A 13856-nucleotide genomic window follows, 5' to 3' on the forward strand; every position below is an offset into this window, starting at 1 on the left:
TTGTATATCAACTCTTACATGTGATACTTCTAACGTGTCACTTCCTGTAGTCAACCAAATTCAAAAGAAGAGAGGGCTTGAGAAAAGTAACAGGTCTCTGACTTGATTATCTGAAACTATCGTCAGTTCTGCAGGCTCAGATAGATCGCAGTGCATCAAATACAGCAGCTAAAAGAACCAGCTACCTCCTTTGAGATCCTCCTGGTCAAACGGGAAGGGGACGTGAACTGTCTCTCCATGACCCTGCAGCCCATGGCCCTGTGGACCCAGAGAGACTTACGTTAGAGTGTGTGTTTAAATTATATATATATTATTTTATTTAACCTCTATTTAACTAGGCAAGTCAGTGAAGAATAAATGTTTATTTATAATCACTGCCTACACCGGCCAAACCCTGACAATGCTGGGCCAATTCTGCGCCGCCCTATGGGACTCCCGATCACGGCCGGTTGTGATACAGCCTGGAATCGAACCAGGGTGTCTGTAGTGACGCCTCTAGCACTGAGATGCAGTGCCTTAGACAGCTGCGCCACTCGGGTGTGTGTGTCTCTTACCTGAATGAGTACAGCGGAGTGTGTGAGGGCGTCATTGAGCATGGCCAGCACGTTAGACGAAGGTACCACACCTGGGTCGTGACCCCAGGAAGTGATCAGCAACCTGTCATAGACCTGGAACTCATACAACATAATTAATCACCAGGGATCCTCACAACCAGAGAAATTGTATTTTGATGCAATAATTGGTTTACTGGAGTCTGTCTTTCCGATGACAGACAGTAGCTCGAAGGCTAAACAGGAAGGACCAGCGGTTTCCCAGACATAGATAAAGCCAAGTCCTAGACTTAGACGGAAGTTCTTCATTGAATTATATTTTGAGTCCAAAACAAAGATTAATGTATGTCTGTGAAACCAGTCCACAGAATATTGGACAGTTTAAACTGGACCTGGGAGATGTCTGGTGGTTTCTATAGACTGACCTGGGAGATGTCTGGTAGTTTCTATAGACTGACCTGGGAGATGTCTGGTGGTTTCTATAGACTGACCTGGGAGATGTCTGGTAGTTTCTATAGACTGACCTGGGAGATGTCCGGTAGTTTCTATAGACTGACCTGGGAGATGTCCGGTAGTTTCTATAGACTGACCTGGGAGATGTCTGGTAGTTTCTATAGACTGACCTGGAAGATGTCTGGTAGTTTCTATAGACTGACCTGGGAGATGTCTGGTGGTTTCTATAGACTGACCTGGGAGATGTCTGGTAGTTTCTATAGACTGACCTGGGAGATGTCTGGTGGTTTCTATAGACTGACCTGGGAGATGTCTGGTGGTTTCTATAGACTGACCTGGAAGATGTCTGGTAGTTTCTATAGACTGACCTGGGAGATGTCTGGTAGTTTCTATAGACTGACCTGGGAGATGTCTGGTAGTTTCTATAGACTGACCTGGAAGATGTCTGGTAGTTTCTATAGACTGACCTGGGAGATGTCTGGTAGTTTCTATAGACTGACCTGGGAGATGTCCGGTAGTTTCTATAGACTGACCTGGGAGATGTCCGGTAGTTTCTATAGACTGACCTGGGAGATGTCTGGTAGTTTCTATAGACTGACCTGGAAGATGTCTGGTAGTTTCTATAGACTGACCTGGGAGATGTCTGGTGGTTTCTATAGACTGACCTGGGAGATGTCTGGTAGTTTCTATAGACTGACCTGGGAGATGTCTGGTAGTTTCTATAGACTGACCTGGGAGATGTCTGGTAGTTTCTATAGACTGACCTGGGAGATGTCTGGTAGTTTCTATAGACTGACCTGGGAGATGTCTGGTAGTTTCTATAGACTGACCTGGGAGATGTCTGGTAGTTTCTATAGACTGACCTGGGAGATGTCTGGTAGTTTCTATAGACTGACCTGGGAGATGTCTGGTGGTTTCTATAGACTGACCTGGAAGATGTCTGGTGGTTTCTATAGACTGACCTGGGAGATGTCTGGTGGTTTCTATAGACTGACCTGGTAGATGTCTGGTGGTTTCTATAGACTGACCTGGGAGATGTCTGGTAGTTTCTATAGACTGACCTGGGAGATGTCCGGTAGTTTCTATAGACTGACCTGGGAGATGTCCGGTAGTTTCTATAGACTGACCTGGGAGATGTCTGGTAGTTTCTATAGACTGACCTGGAAGATGTCTGGTAGTTTCTATAGACTGACCTGGGAGATGTCTGGTGGTTTCTATAGACTGACCTGGGAGATGTCCGGTAGTTTCTATAGACTGACCTGGGAGATGTCCGGTAGTTTCTATAGACTGACCTGGGAGATGTCTGGTAGTTTCTATAGACTGACCTGGGAGATGTCTGGTGGTTTCTATAGACTGACCTGGAAGATGTCCGGTAGTTTCCGGAGCCTGGAGCCCTTGGACAGCAGCAGGGAGGGAGGACCCTGGCCGGTCACATGGTACAGGTAGAGCTTGAACCAGATGGAGCTCACCTCTGGGATGGCTGGCCCAATGTGCTGCAGGGGGAACAACAATAACATTTATTTATTAATGAATGTATGGTTGATTTGAAAAGGGACAGAAAAAAGCACATACTACTTTACGTACCATTACATCCGTCTGATTAACTGGATCCCAGCCAAGGATGGGGTCAACTGGATCCCAGCCAAGGATGGGGTCAACTGGATCCCAGCCAAGGATGGGGTCAACTGGATCCCAGCCAAGGATGGGGTCAACTGGATCCCAGCCAAGGATGGGGTCAACTGGATCCCAGCCAAGGATGGGGTCAACTGGATCCCAGCCAAGGATGGGGTCAACTGGATCCCAGCCAAGGATGGGGTCAACTGGATCCCAGCCAAGGATGGGGTCAACTGGATCCCAGCCAAGGATGGGGTCAACTCAGTGTTCAATTCAATCCATCAAACAACAAAGTTGATTGAATTTACAATAATTTTTAAATCCTGATAGAAAACAGCCTGATCCACCCCCCTGACCGGTGCTGATCCACCCCCCTGACCGGTGCTGATCCACCCCCCTGACCGGTGCTGATCCACCCCCCTGACCGGTGCTGATCCACCCCCCTGACCGGTGCTGATCCACCCTCCTGACCGGTGCTGATCCACCCCCCTGACCGGTGCTGATCCACCCCCCTGACCGGTGCTGATCCACCCTCCTGACCGGTGCTGATCCACCCTCCTGACCGATGCTGATCCACCCTCCTGACCGGTGCTGTTCCACCCTCCTGACCGGTGCTGTTCCACCCTCCTGACCGGTGCTGATCCACCCTCCTGACCGGTGCTGTTCCACCCTCCTGACCGGTGCTGTTCCACCCTCCTGACCGGTGCTGATCCACCCCCCTGACCGGTGCTGATCCACCCTCCTGACCGGTGCTGATCCACCCTCCTGACCGGTGCTGATCCACCCTCCTGACTGGTGCTGATCCACCCTCCTAACATGTCCTGTTAGTCAGAGAGACAGGCTTGTCAACATGTCCTGTTAGTCAGAGAGACAGGCTTGTCAACATGTCCTGTTAGTCAGAGAGACAGGCTTGTCAACATGTCCTGTTAGTCAGAGAGACAGGCTTGTCAACATGTCCTGTTAGTCAGAGAGACAGGCTTGTCAACATGTCCTGTTAGTCAGAGAGACAGGCTCGTCAACATGTCCATTTAGTCAGAGAGACAGGCTCGTCAACATGTCCTGTTAGTCAGAGACAGGCTCGGCAACATGTCCTGTTAGTCAGAGAGACAGGCTCGTCAACATGTCCTGTTAGTCAGGGAGACAGGCTTGTCAACATGTCCTGTTAGTCAGAGAGACAGGCTTGTCAACATGTCCTGTTAGTCAGAGAGACAGGCTCGTCAACATGTCCTGTTAGTCAGAGAGACAGGCTCGGCAACATGTCCTGTTAGTCAGAGAGACAGGCTCGTCAACATGTCCTGTTAGTCAGAGAGACAGGCTTGTCAACATGTCCATTTAGTCAGAGAGACAGGCTCGTCAACATGTCCTGTTAGTCAGGGAGACAGGCTTGTCAACATGTCCTGTTAGTCAGAGAGACAGGCTTGTCAACATGTCCTGTTAGTCAGAGAGACAGGCTTGTCAACATGTCCTGTTAGTCAGAGAGACAGGCTTGTCAACATGTCCTGTTAGTCAGAGAGACAGGCTTGTCAACATGTCCTGTTAGTCAGAGAGACAGGCTCGTCAACATGTCCTGTTAGTCAGAGAGACAGGCTTGAATGAACAGAAAAACAAGTTAGCCTGTTTTTCTCTGTGTGTGTGTGTGTGTGTGTGTGTGTGTGTGTGTGTGTGTGTGTGTGTGTGTGTGTGTGTGCACACACACTGGGCAGGGTGCACTGAGATTGATCCAACCCAGACTACAGAGCTGGGGAGAGAGGCAGACAACACAGTTAGCCTGTAGTTGTATAATTGTATAGGACACACACACACACACACACACACACACACACACACACACACACACACACACACACACACACACACACACACACACACACACACACACACACACACACACACACACACACACACACACACACACACACACACACACACACACACACACACACACACACACACACACAATTGTTTTATTGTTTGTATATTGTTGTATTTAAAATGTGTGTGACTGTACTTGTCTATTAGTGTTTTGTTACTTAGTATGTGTTGTGTTTTGTGTGGACCCCAGGACAAGTAGCTGCTGCTTCAGAATGAGCTAATGGGGATCCAACTAAATATATCTAGTTGTATAGTTCTCTGTTCTCCCTGTCAGTCAGATCCCAGCCTGGAGATGAAGACTGGAGTCTGTCCAGGACAAATAGCTCTCCAGTCTGAATGAGTGTGAATCCCCAGACCTGTTGTGGAGTCTGGAGCAGTCTAAGAGCATGGTGACTTGTGCAAACACACACACACAGTACATACACACTCTCAACAGGCTCTAGTCCGAGACAGAGGAGCAGCCAGCATTGCCTGGGGTGGTGAGAGGAGGGGCTGTGAAAGGGGACCAGTGTGTACCTGAGGCGTGCAGCTGCTGATAGGTCGTATCTCGTTGCTGAGCGGTGCCATGGAGACCAGTAGTTTGTAGTTCTTGTTGAGGACACGGCTGCAGGTGGCCTGGTCTAGACCCAGCAGACTCTCACAACGGAGCATGTCCAGGGGCAGGCCTGGGGGGATCAATCACACACGGATCAATCAGATCCAGCAGCAAACCTCGAATTTCTCGACACCATCGATGGCCATGGTCGTAATGCCTCCTAAAAAAAATCCATGCCTTGCGGCCAAAGTGGCCATTGGGCTGAATATAAAAATGTAATTCCCTCCTCCCGGTGGACAAACGCCCTGCTCCGAAGCACCTCACTCATATGGCTCTCTCAGATATCTCAATTCTTATTAGCCAATGCCCGTCAAATGATCGGGTCCTTCTAACAGGCATTGCAACAGGCATTACTAGTGAAGACCGACACATCGGGGAGGCAACGGAGCACGTCCTTCTTATCGTCTTCCGAGGCGCATATTGAATATGTTAGAAGAACTGTTCACATTAACTTTTCGTCGGCCAACAAGATGAGTAACGAACAGCAAAAGCACTAGACTATGTTCTAATAATTGTCAACATATAACATCACATTAAGGCGTGGGACGTTCACTGTATTACACAAAATGGTGCCAAGAGAAAGGGCTGCCTCGCTTCTAGCTCTTAGGTAACTGCAGTATATTTATGTATTATTTCTTACATTGTTAGCACAGAAAATGTTTTGTGTTATTACATACACCCGGAAATAACTATTGGATATCAGAGCTGTGGTAAATCACCAGCATTAAAAGCATTATGACCAGGAATACGACTTTCCCGAAGCGGATCCACTGTTCGTAACCCCGAGGGCAATTGGACTGATTCCAGAAGCCAACCCAAAACAACGGCGGCGGAGGAGTGGTCATCTAGTCCGACTTAGGAGGCACGCACACCACCCACCGCTTCCGAGGATATTACTCGCTAATGTTCAGTCTCTGGATAATAAAGTTGACAAGCTCAGGGCGAGGATCTCCTTCCAGAGAGACATCAGGGATTGTAACACGCTCTGTTTCACAGAAACATGGCTCTCGCGGGATATACTGTCTGAGTCGGTCCAACCAGTTGGGTTCTCAGTTCATCGCGCAGACAGGAATAAATATCTCTCCGGGAAGAAGAATGGCGGGGGTGTATGTTTCATAATTAACGACTCATGGTGTAATTGTGATAACATACAGGAACTCATGCCATTTTGTTCACCCGACCTAGAATACCTCACAATCCAATGCCGACCTTATTACCTCCCAAGATCATTTTCTTCTGTTATAGTCATGGCAGTGTACATCCCCCCTCAAGCCGATACCACGACAACGAATTTCACTGGACTTTATGCAAACTGGAAACCACATATCCTGAGGCTATTTATTGAAGCTGGGGATTTAAACAAAGCACATTTTTGGAAAAGGATGCCAAAGTTCTATCAACATATTGACTGTAGTACTCACACTGATAAAACACTGGATCACTGCTACTCCAACTTCCGGGATGCCTACAAGGCCCTCCCCTGCCCTCCTTTTGGCAAATCTGACCACGACTCCATCTTGCTCCTCCCTTCCTACGGGCAGAAACTCAAACAGGAAGGACCCGTGCTAAGGACTATTCAACGCTGGTCTGACCAATTGGAATCCACGGTTCAAGATTGTTTTGATCACGCGGACTGGGATATGTTCCGGGTAGCTTCAGAGAATAATATTGACCAATATACTGATACGGTGACTGAGTTTATCAGGAAGTGTATAGATTTTGTACTATGACTTAAAACCCTAATCGGAAACAGTGGATAGAAGGAAGCATTCCACCGCAACACCACCGCATTTAACCATGGCAAGGTGACTGGGAATATGGCTGAAACAGTGTAGTTATTCCCTCCGTAAGGCAAACAAACAGGCAAAACGTCAGTATGAAGACAAAGTGGAGTAGCAATTCAACGGCTCAGACACGAGACGTATGTGGCAGGGTCTACAGACAATCACAGATTACAAAAGGAAAACCAGCCACAACACCGACGTCTTGGCCCGGACAAGCTAAACAACTTCTTTGCTTTGAGGATAACACAGTGCCACCGACGCGGCCCGCTACCAAGAACTGTGGGCTCTCCTTCTCCGTGGCCGACGTGTGTAAGATATTAAAAGCTGGTTAAACCTCGCAAGGCTGCCGGCCCAGACGGTATCCCAAGCCGCGTCCTCAGAGTATGCGCAGACCAGCTGGCTGGTGTGTTTACGGACATATTGAATCTCTCCCTATCCCAGTCTGCTGTCCCCACATGCTTCAATATGTCCACCATTGTTCCTGTACACAAGAAAACAAAGGTAACTGAACTAAATGACTATCGCCCCGTAGCACTCACTTCTGTCATCATGAAGTGCTTTGAGAGACTAGTCAAGGATCATATCACCTCTACCTTACCCGTCACCCTAGATCCACTTAAATTTGCTTACCGCCCCAATAGATCCACAGACGATGCAATCACCATCACACTGCCCTAACCCATCTGGACAAGAGGAATACCTACGTAAGAAGGCTGTTCATTGACTATAGCTCAGCATTCAACTCGAGGCCCTGGGTCTAAACCCCGCCCTGTGCAACTGGGTCCTGGACTTCCTGACGAGCCGCCCCCAGGTGGTGAAGGTAGGAAACAACACCTCCACTTCGCTCATCCTCAACACTGGGGCCCCACAAGGGTGATTGCTCAGTCCCCTCCTGTACTCCCTGTTCAGCCATGACTGCATGGCCAAGCACAGCTCCAACTCAATCATCAAGTTTGCAGACGGCACAACAGTGGTAGGCCTGATTACCAACAACGACGAGACGGCCTACAGGGAGGAGGCGACGGCTCTGGGAGTGTGGTGCCAGGAAAATAAACTCTCACTCAACGTCAACAAAACAAAGGAGATAATCTTGGACTTCAGGAAACAGCAGAGAGAGCACTGCCCTATCCACATTGACGGGGACCGCAGTGGAGAAGGTGGAAAGCTTCAAGTTCCTCGGAGTACACACCACTGACGATATGAAATGGTCCACCCACACAGACAGTTTGGTGAAGAAGGTGCAACAGTGCCTCATTCAACATCAGGTGGCTGAAGAAATTTGGCTTGGCACCTAAAACTCTCACAAACCTTTACAGATGTACAATTGAGAGCATCCTGCTTGGTATGGCAACTGCACTGCCCGGTAAGAGTGTGCAAAATTGTCATCAAGGCAAAGGGTGGCTATTTAAAAGGAACTAAAATAGAAAATATATTTTGATTTGTTTAACACTTATTTGGTTACTACATGATTCCATGTGTTATTTCATAGTTCTGATCTTTTTACTATTATTCTACAATGTAGAAAATAGTTAAAAATAAAGAAAAGCCCTTGAATGAGTAGGTGTGTCCAAACGTTTCACCGGTACTGTATATATTTTTTAGAACTACATACAACCGAGGCCAAGGTAATGCTTTTGGCTGTTAATTAAACTGCTTCTGTACTGTAGTTTGCACCAAGAGCTCTTTTCAAAGGATGGGTCCCAATCTCTCAAAGGCCCAAGGATGAAGGTGAACAGGGGTGGTCTGCCAGGTTACTGGGACGACAACCAAACATGGGTTAGAGGGAAGTTTTAGTCGCAGTGCAAATATCATGGTACAGACACTCAATCATCCTGGTATTTTTTATGGTAAGTTTACGAACATATATTATGGTAAGTATAATCAAAACTTGTATCTCGAGAGCTTCATGTTCCTCCGTGTCTACATCACTATGGACCTATCATGGTCCACACACCAACACAGTCATGAAGAGGGCAGGACAACGCCTCTTCCCCCTCAGGAGACTGAAAAGGTACGGAACCTCAGATCCTCAAAAAGTTCTACAGCTGCACCATTGAGAGCATCTTGACTGGCTGTATCACTTGGTATGGCAATTTCTCAGCATCCGACCACAAGGCGCTATAATAGAGGGTAGTGTGTACGGCCCAGTACATCGCTGGGGCCAAGCTCTCTGCATTCAGGACCTCTGTACCAGGCGGTGTCAGAAAAAGGTTAAAGACTCCAGCCACCCAAGTCATAAACTGTTCTCTTTACTACCGTACGGCAAGCTGTACCGATGCACCAATTCTGGAACCAACAGGACCCTGAACAGCTTCTACACCCAAGCCATAAGACTGATAAATTGTTAGTCCGGGCAGCTATTGGTTAACTATTTAACTATCTGCACTTTTTTGACTCATCACATTCGCTGCTGCTACTGTTAATTATCTGTTACTTATTCCTAGTTATATGTACATGTCTACCTTACCTTACCTACATACACTGCATGGTCAAAAGTATGTGGATACCTACTCGTCGAACATCTCATTCCAAAATCATGGGCATTAATATGGAGTTGGTCCCCCATTGCTGCTATAACAGCCTCCACTCTTCTGGGAAGGCTTTCCACTAGATGTTGGAACATTACTGGGTGGACTTGCTTCCATTCAGCCACAAGAGCATTAGTGAGGTCGGACACTGATGTTGGGCGATTAGGTCTGGCTCGCAGTCGGCGTTCCAATTCATCCCAAAGGTGTTCGATGGGGTTGATGTCAGGGCTCTGTACAGGCCAGTCCAGTTCTTCCACATCGATCTCAACAAACCACTTCTGTATGGACCTCACTTTGTGCACGGGGGCATTGTCATGCTGAAACTGGAAAGGGCCTTCCCCAAACTGTTTCCACAAAGTTGGAAGCACAGAATCGTCTAGAATGTCATTGTATGCTGTAGCGTTAAGATTTCCTTTCACTGGAACTAAGGAGCCCGAACAATGAAAAACAGCCCCAGAACACTATCTCCTCCACCAAACTTTACAGTTGGCAATATGCATTCGGGCAGGTAACGTTCTCCTGGCATCCGCCAAACCCAGATTCGTCAGTTGGACTGCCAGATGATTCATCACTCCAGAGAACGCATTTCCACTGCTCCAGAGTCCAATGGCGGCGAGCTTTACACCACTCCAGCCGACGCTTGGCATTGCGCATGGTGATCTTAGGCTTGTGAGCGGCTGCTCAGCCATGGAAACCCCTTTCATGAAGCTCCCGACCAACAGTTCTTGTGCTGACGTTGCTTCCAGAGGCAGTTTTGAACTCGGTAGTGAGTGTTGCAATCGAAGACACGATTTTTACGCGCTGTGTGCTTCAGCACTCGCCGGTCCCGTTCTGTGAGCTTGTGTGGCATAACACTTTGCGGCTGAGCCTCTGTTACTCCTACATGTTTCCACTTCACAATAACAGCACTTACAGTTGACCGGGGCAGCTCTAGATGTGACGAACTGACTTGTTGGAAAGGTGACATCCTATGACGGTGCCACGTTAAAACTCCCTGAGCTCTTCAGTAAGGCCATTCTACTGCCAATGTTTGTCTATGGAGAGGTTGGGTGGGGACCGAGGAGAGGGTGGGTGGGGACCGAGGAGAGGGTGGGTGGGGACCGAGGAGAGGGTGGGTGGGGACCGAGGAGAGGGTGGGTGGGGACCGAGGAGAGGGTGGGTGGGGACCGAGGAGAGGTTGGATGGGGACCGAGGAGAGGGTGGGTGGGGACCGAGGAGAGGGTGGGTGGGGACCGAGGAGAGGGTGGGTGGGGACCGAGGAGAGGGTGGGTGGGGACCGAGGAGAGGGTGGATGGGGACCGAGGAGAGGGTGGGTGGGGACCGAGGAGAGGTTGGGTGGGGACCGAGGAGAGGGTGGGTGGGGACCGAGGAGAGGGTGGGTGGGGACCGAGGAGAGGGTGGGTGGGGACCGAGGAGAGGGTGGGTGGGGACCGAGGAGAGGGTGGGTGGGGACCGAGGAGAGGGTGGGTGGGGACCGAGGAGAGGGTGGGTGGGGACCGAGGAGAGGGTGGATGGGGACCGAGGAGAGGGTGGGTGGGGACCGAGGAGAGGGTGGGTGGGGACCGAGGAGAGGGTGGGTGGGGACCGAGGAGAGGGTGGGTGGGGACCGAGGAGAGGGTGGATGGGGACCGAGGAGAGGGTGGGTGGGGACCGAGGAGAGGGTGGATGGGGACCGAGGAGAGGGTGGGTGGGGACCGAGGAGAGGGTGGGTGGGGACCGAGGAGAGGGTGGGTGGGGACCGAGGAGAGGGTGGGTGGGGACCGAGGAGAGGTTGGGTGGGGACCGAGGAGAGGGTGGGTGGGGACCGAGGAGAGGGTGGGTGGGGACCGAGGAGAGGGTGGATGGGGACCGAGGAGAGGGTGGGTGGGGACCGAGGAGAGGGTGGGTGGGGACCGAGGAGAGGGTGGGTGGGGACCGAGGAGAGGGTGGGTGGGGACCGAGGAGAGGGTGGGTGGGGACCGAGGAGAGGGTGGGTGGGGACCGAGGAGAGGGTGGGTGGGGACCGAGGAGAGGGTGGATGGGGACCGAGGAGAGGGTGGGTGGGGACCGAGGAGAGGGTGGGTGGGGACCGAGGAGAGGGTGGGTGGGGACCGAGGAGAGGGTGGATGGGGACCGAGGAGAGGGTGGGTGGGGACCGAGGAGAGGGTGGGTGGGTACCGAGGAGAGGTTGGGTGGGGACCGAGGAGAGGGTGGGTGGGGACCGAGGAGAGGGTGGGTGGGGACCGAGGAGAGGGTGGATGGGGACCGAGGAGAGGGTGGGTGGGGACCGAGGAGAGGGTGGATGGGGACCGAGGAGAGGGTGGGTGGGGACCGAGGAGAGGGTGGATGGGGACCGAGGAGAGGGTGGATGGGGACCGAGGAGAGGGTGGGTGGGGACCGAGGAGAGGGTGGGTGGGGACCGAGGAGAGGGTGGGTGGGGACCGAGGAGAGGGTGGGTGGGGACCGAGGAGAGGGTGGGTGGGGACCGAGGAGAGGGTGGATGGGGACCGAGGAGAGGGTGGGTGGGGACCGAGGAGAGGGTGGGTGGGGACCGAGGAGAGGGTGGGTGGGGACCGAGGAGAGGGTGGGTGGGGACCGAGGAGAGGGTGGATGGGGACCGAGGAGAGGGTGGATGGGGACCGAGGAGAGGGTGGGTGGGGACCGAGGAGAGGGGGAATGGGGACCGAGGAGAGGGTGGGTGGGGACCGAGGAGAGGGTGGGTGGGGACCGAGGAGAGGGTGGGTGGGGACCGAGGAGAGGGTGGGTGGGGACCGAGGAGAGGGTGGGTGGGGACCGAGGAGAGGGTGGATGGGGACCGAGGAGAGGGTGGGTGGGGACCGAGGAGAGGGTGGGTGGGGACCGAGGAGAGGGTGGATGGGGACCGAGGAGAGGGTGGGTGGGGACCGAGGAGAGGGTGGGTGGGGACCGAGGAGAGGGTGGGTGGGGACCGAGGAGAGGGTGGGTGGGGACCGAGGAGAGGGTGGGTGGGGACCGAGGAGAGGGTGGATGGGGACCGAGGAGAGGGTGGGTGGGGACCGAGGAGAGGGTGGATGGGGACCGAGGAGAGGGTGGATGGGGACCGAGGAGAGGGTGGGTGGGGACCGAGGAGAGGGTGGGTGGGGACCGAGGAGAGGGTGGATGGGGACCGAGGAGAGGGTGGATGGGGACCGAGGAGAGGGTGGGTGGGGACCGAGGAGAGGGTGGGTGGGGACCGAGGAGAGGGTGGGTGGGGACCGAGGAGAGGGTGGGTGGGGACCGAGGAGAGGGTGGATGGGGACCGAGGAGAGGGTGGATGGGGACCGAGGAGAGGGTGGGTGGGGACCGAGGAGAGGGTGGGTGGGGACCGAGGAGAGGGTGGGTGGGGACCGAGGAGAGGGGGAATGGGTATCTTGGTATGCATTTCATTGATTGTTTTTGTAACCTCCCCCTCTAAAAAATGTTATAAAAACAAATGAAAAGTTGTTAAAAAATAAAATAAAGGTACGTTCATTCTGAATTCAGAGTGTCTCTGGACAGAGTAACAATTGCTGTGTTTGTGTGCATCTCATTTGGGTCTGACACACTCAGTTCTGTTGGCACGAGTATTTCATTTACGCAGACCAAAATATAAACACAATAACTGAATGTGAAAAAACTTGACTTGATGAAAGCACCCAAACCATAAAACAAAAAGCACCAACAAAAACAAAACAACACTCAGACAGGATGTTAAAGCTACTAACTACTTACAGACAGGATGTTAAAGCTACTAACTACTTACAGACAGGATGTTAAAGCTACTAACTACTTACAGACAGGATGTTAAAGCTACTAACTACTTAGACAGGATGTTAAAGCTACTAACATGTTAAAGCTACTAACTACTTGCATGTTAAAGCTACTACATTTACATTTAAGTCATTTAGCAGACACTCTTATCCAGAGCGACTTACACATTGGAAAGTTCATACATATTCATCCTGGTCCCCCCGTGGGAATTGAACCCACAACCCTGGCGTTGCAAGCGCCATGCTCTACCAACTGAGCCACACGGGACCTACTAACATGTTAAAGCTACTAACATGTTAAAGCTACTAAATACTAACATGTTAAAGCTACTAACTACTTGCATGTTAAAGCTACTAACTACTAACATGTTAAAGCTACTAACTACTAACATGTTAAAGCTACTAACATGTTAAAGCTACTAACTACTAACATGTTAAAGCTACTAACATGTTAAAGCTACTAAATACTAACAGGTTAAAGCTACTAACTACTTGCATGTTAAAGCTACTAACTACTAACATGTTAAAGCTACTAACTACTAACATGTTAAAGCTACTAACTACTTGCACGTTAAAGCTACTAACTACTAACATGTTAAAGCTACTAACTACTTGCATGTTAAAGCTACTAACTACCTACAGACAGGATGTTAAAGCTACTAACATGTTAAAGCTACTAACTACTTGCATGTTAAAGCTACTAACTACCTACA

General features: G+C 50.9%; 1 protein-coding gene and 1 non-coding gene across 3 annotated transcripts in view; both read right to left on the bottom strand.

The window, feature by feature from the left end:
• Window positions 1-13856, bottom strand: part of LOC139555355 (protein FAM91A1) — a 96201-nt gene that overhangs the window by 24042 nt on the left and 58303 nt on the right. For both annotated transcript variants that reach the window (XM_071369075.1, XM_071369076.1), the window contains 4 exons: window positions 5007-5155; window positions 2363-2497; window positions 555-668; window positions 186-258 (listed from right to left, as the gene is read on the bottom strand). In XM_071369075.1, the coding sequence (XP_071225176.1) occupies window positions 186-258; window positions 555-668; window positions 2363-2497; window positions 5007-5155 (471 nt within the window). The remainder of the gene's footprint in view (window positions 1-185; window positions 259-554; window positions 669-2362; window positions 2498-5006; window positions 5156-13856) is intronic.
• On the bottom strand, window positions 13337-13413 carry trnaa-ugc (transfer RNA alanine (anticodon UGC)). The gene has a single exon. It is a non-coding gene; the product is annotated as a tRNA-Ala (tRNA).

This window comes from Salvelinus alpinus, chromosome 26 (genome assembly GCF_045679555.1).
Source record: "Salvelinus alpinus chromosome 26, SLU_Salpinus.1, whole genome shotgun sequence".
Taxonomy (NCBI): Eukaryota; Metazoa; Chordata; class Actinopteri; order Salmoniformes; family Salmonidae; genus Salvelinus; species Salvelinus alpinus.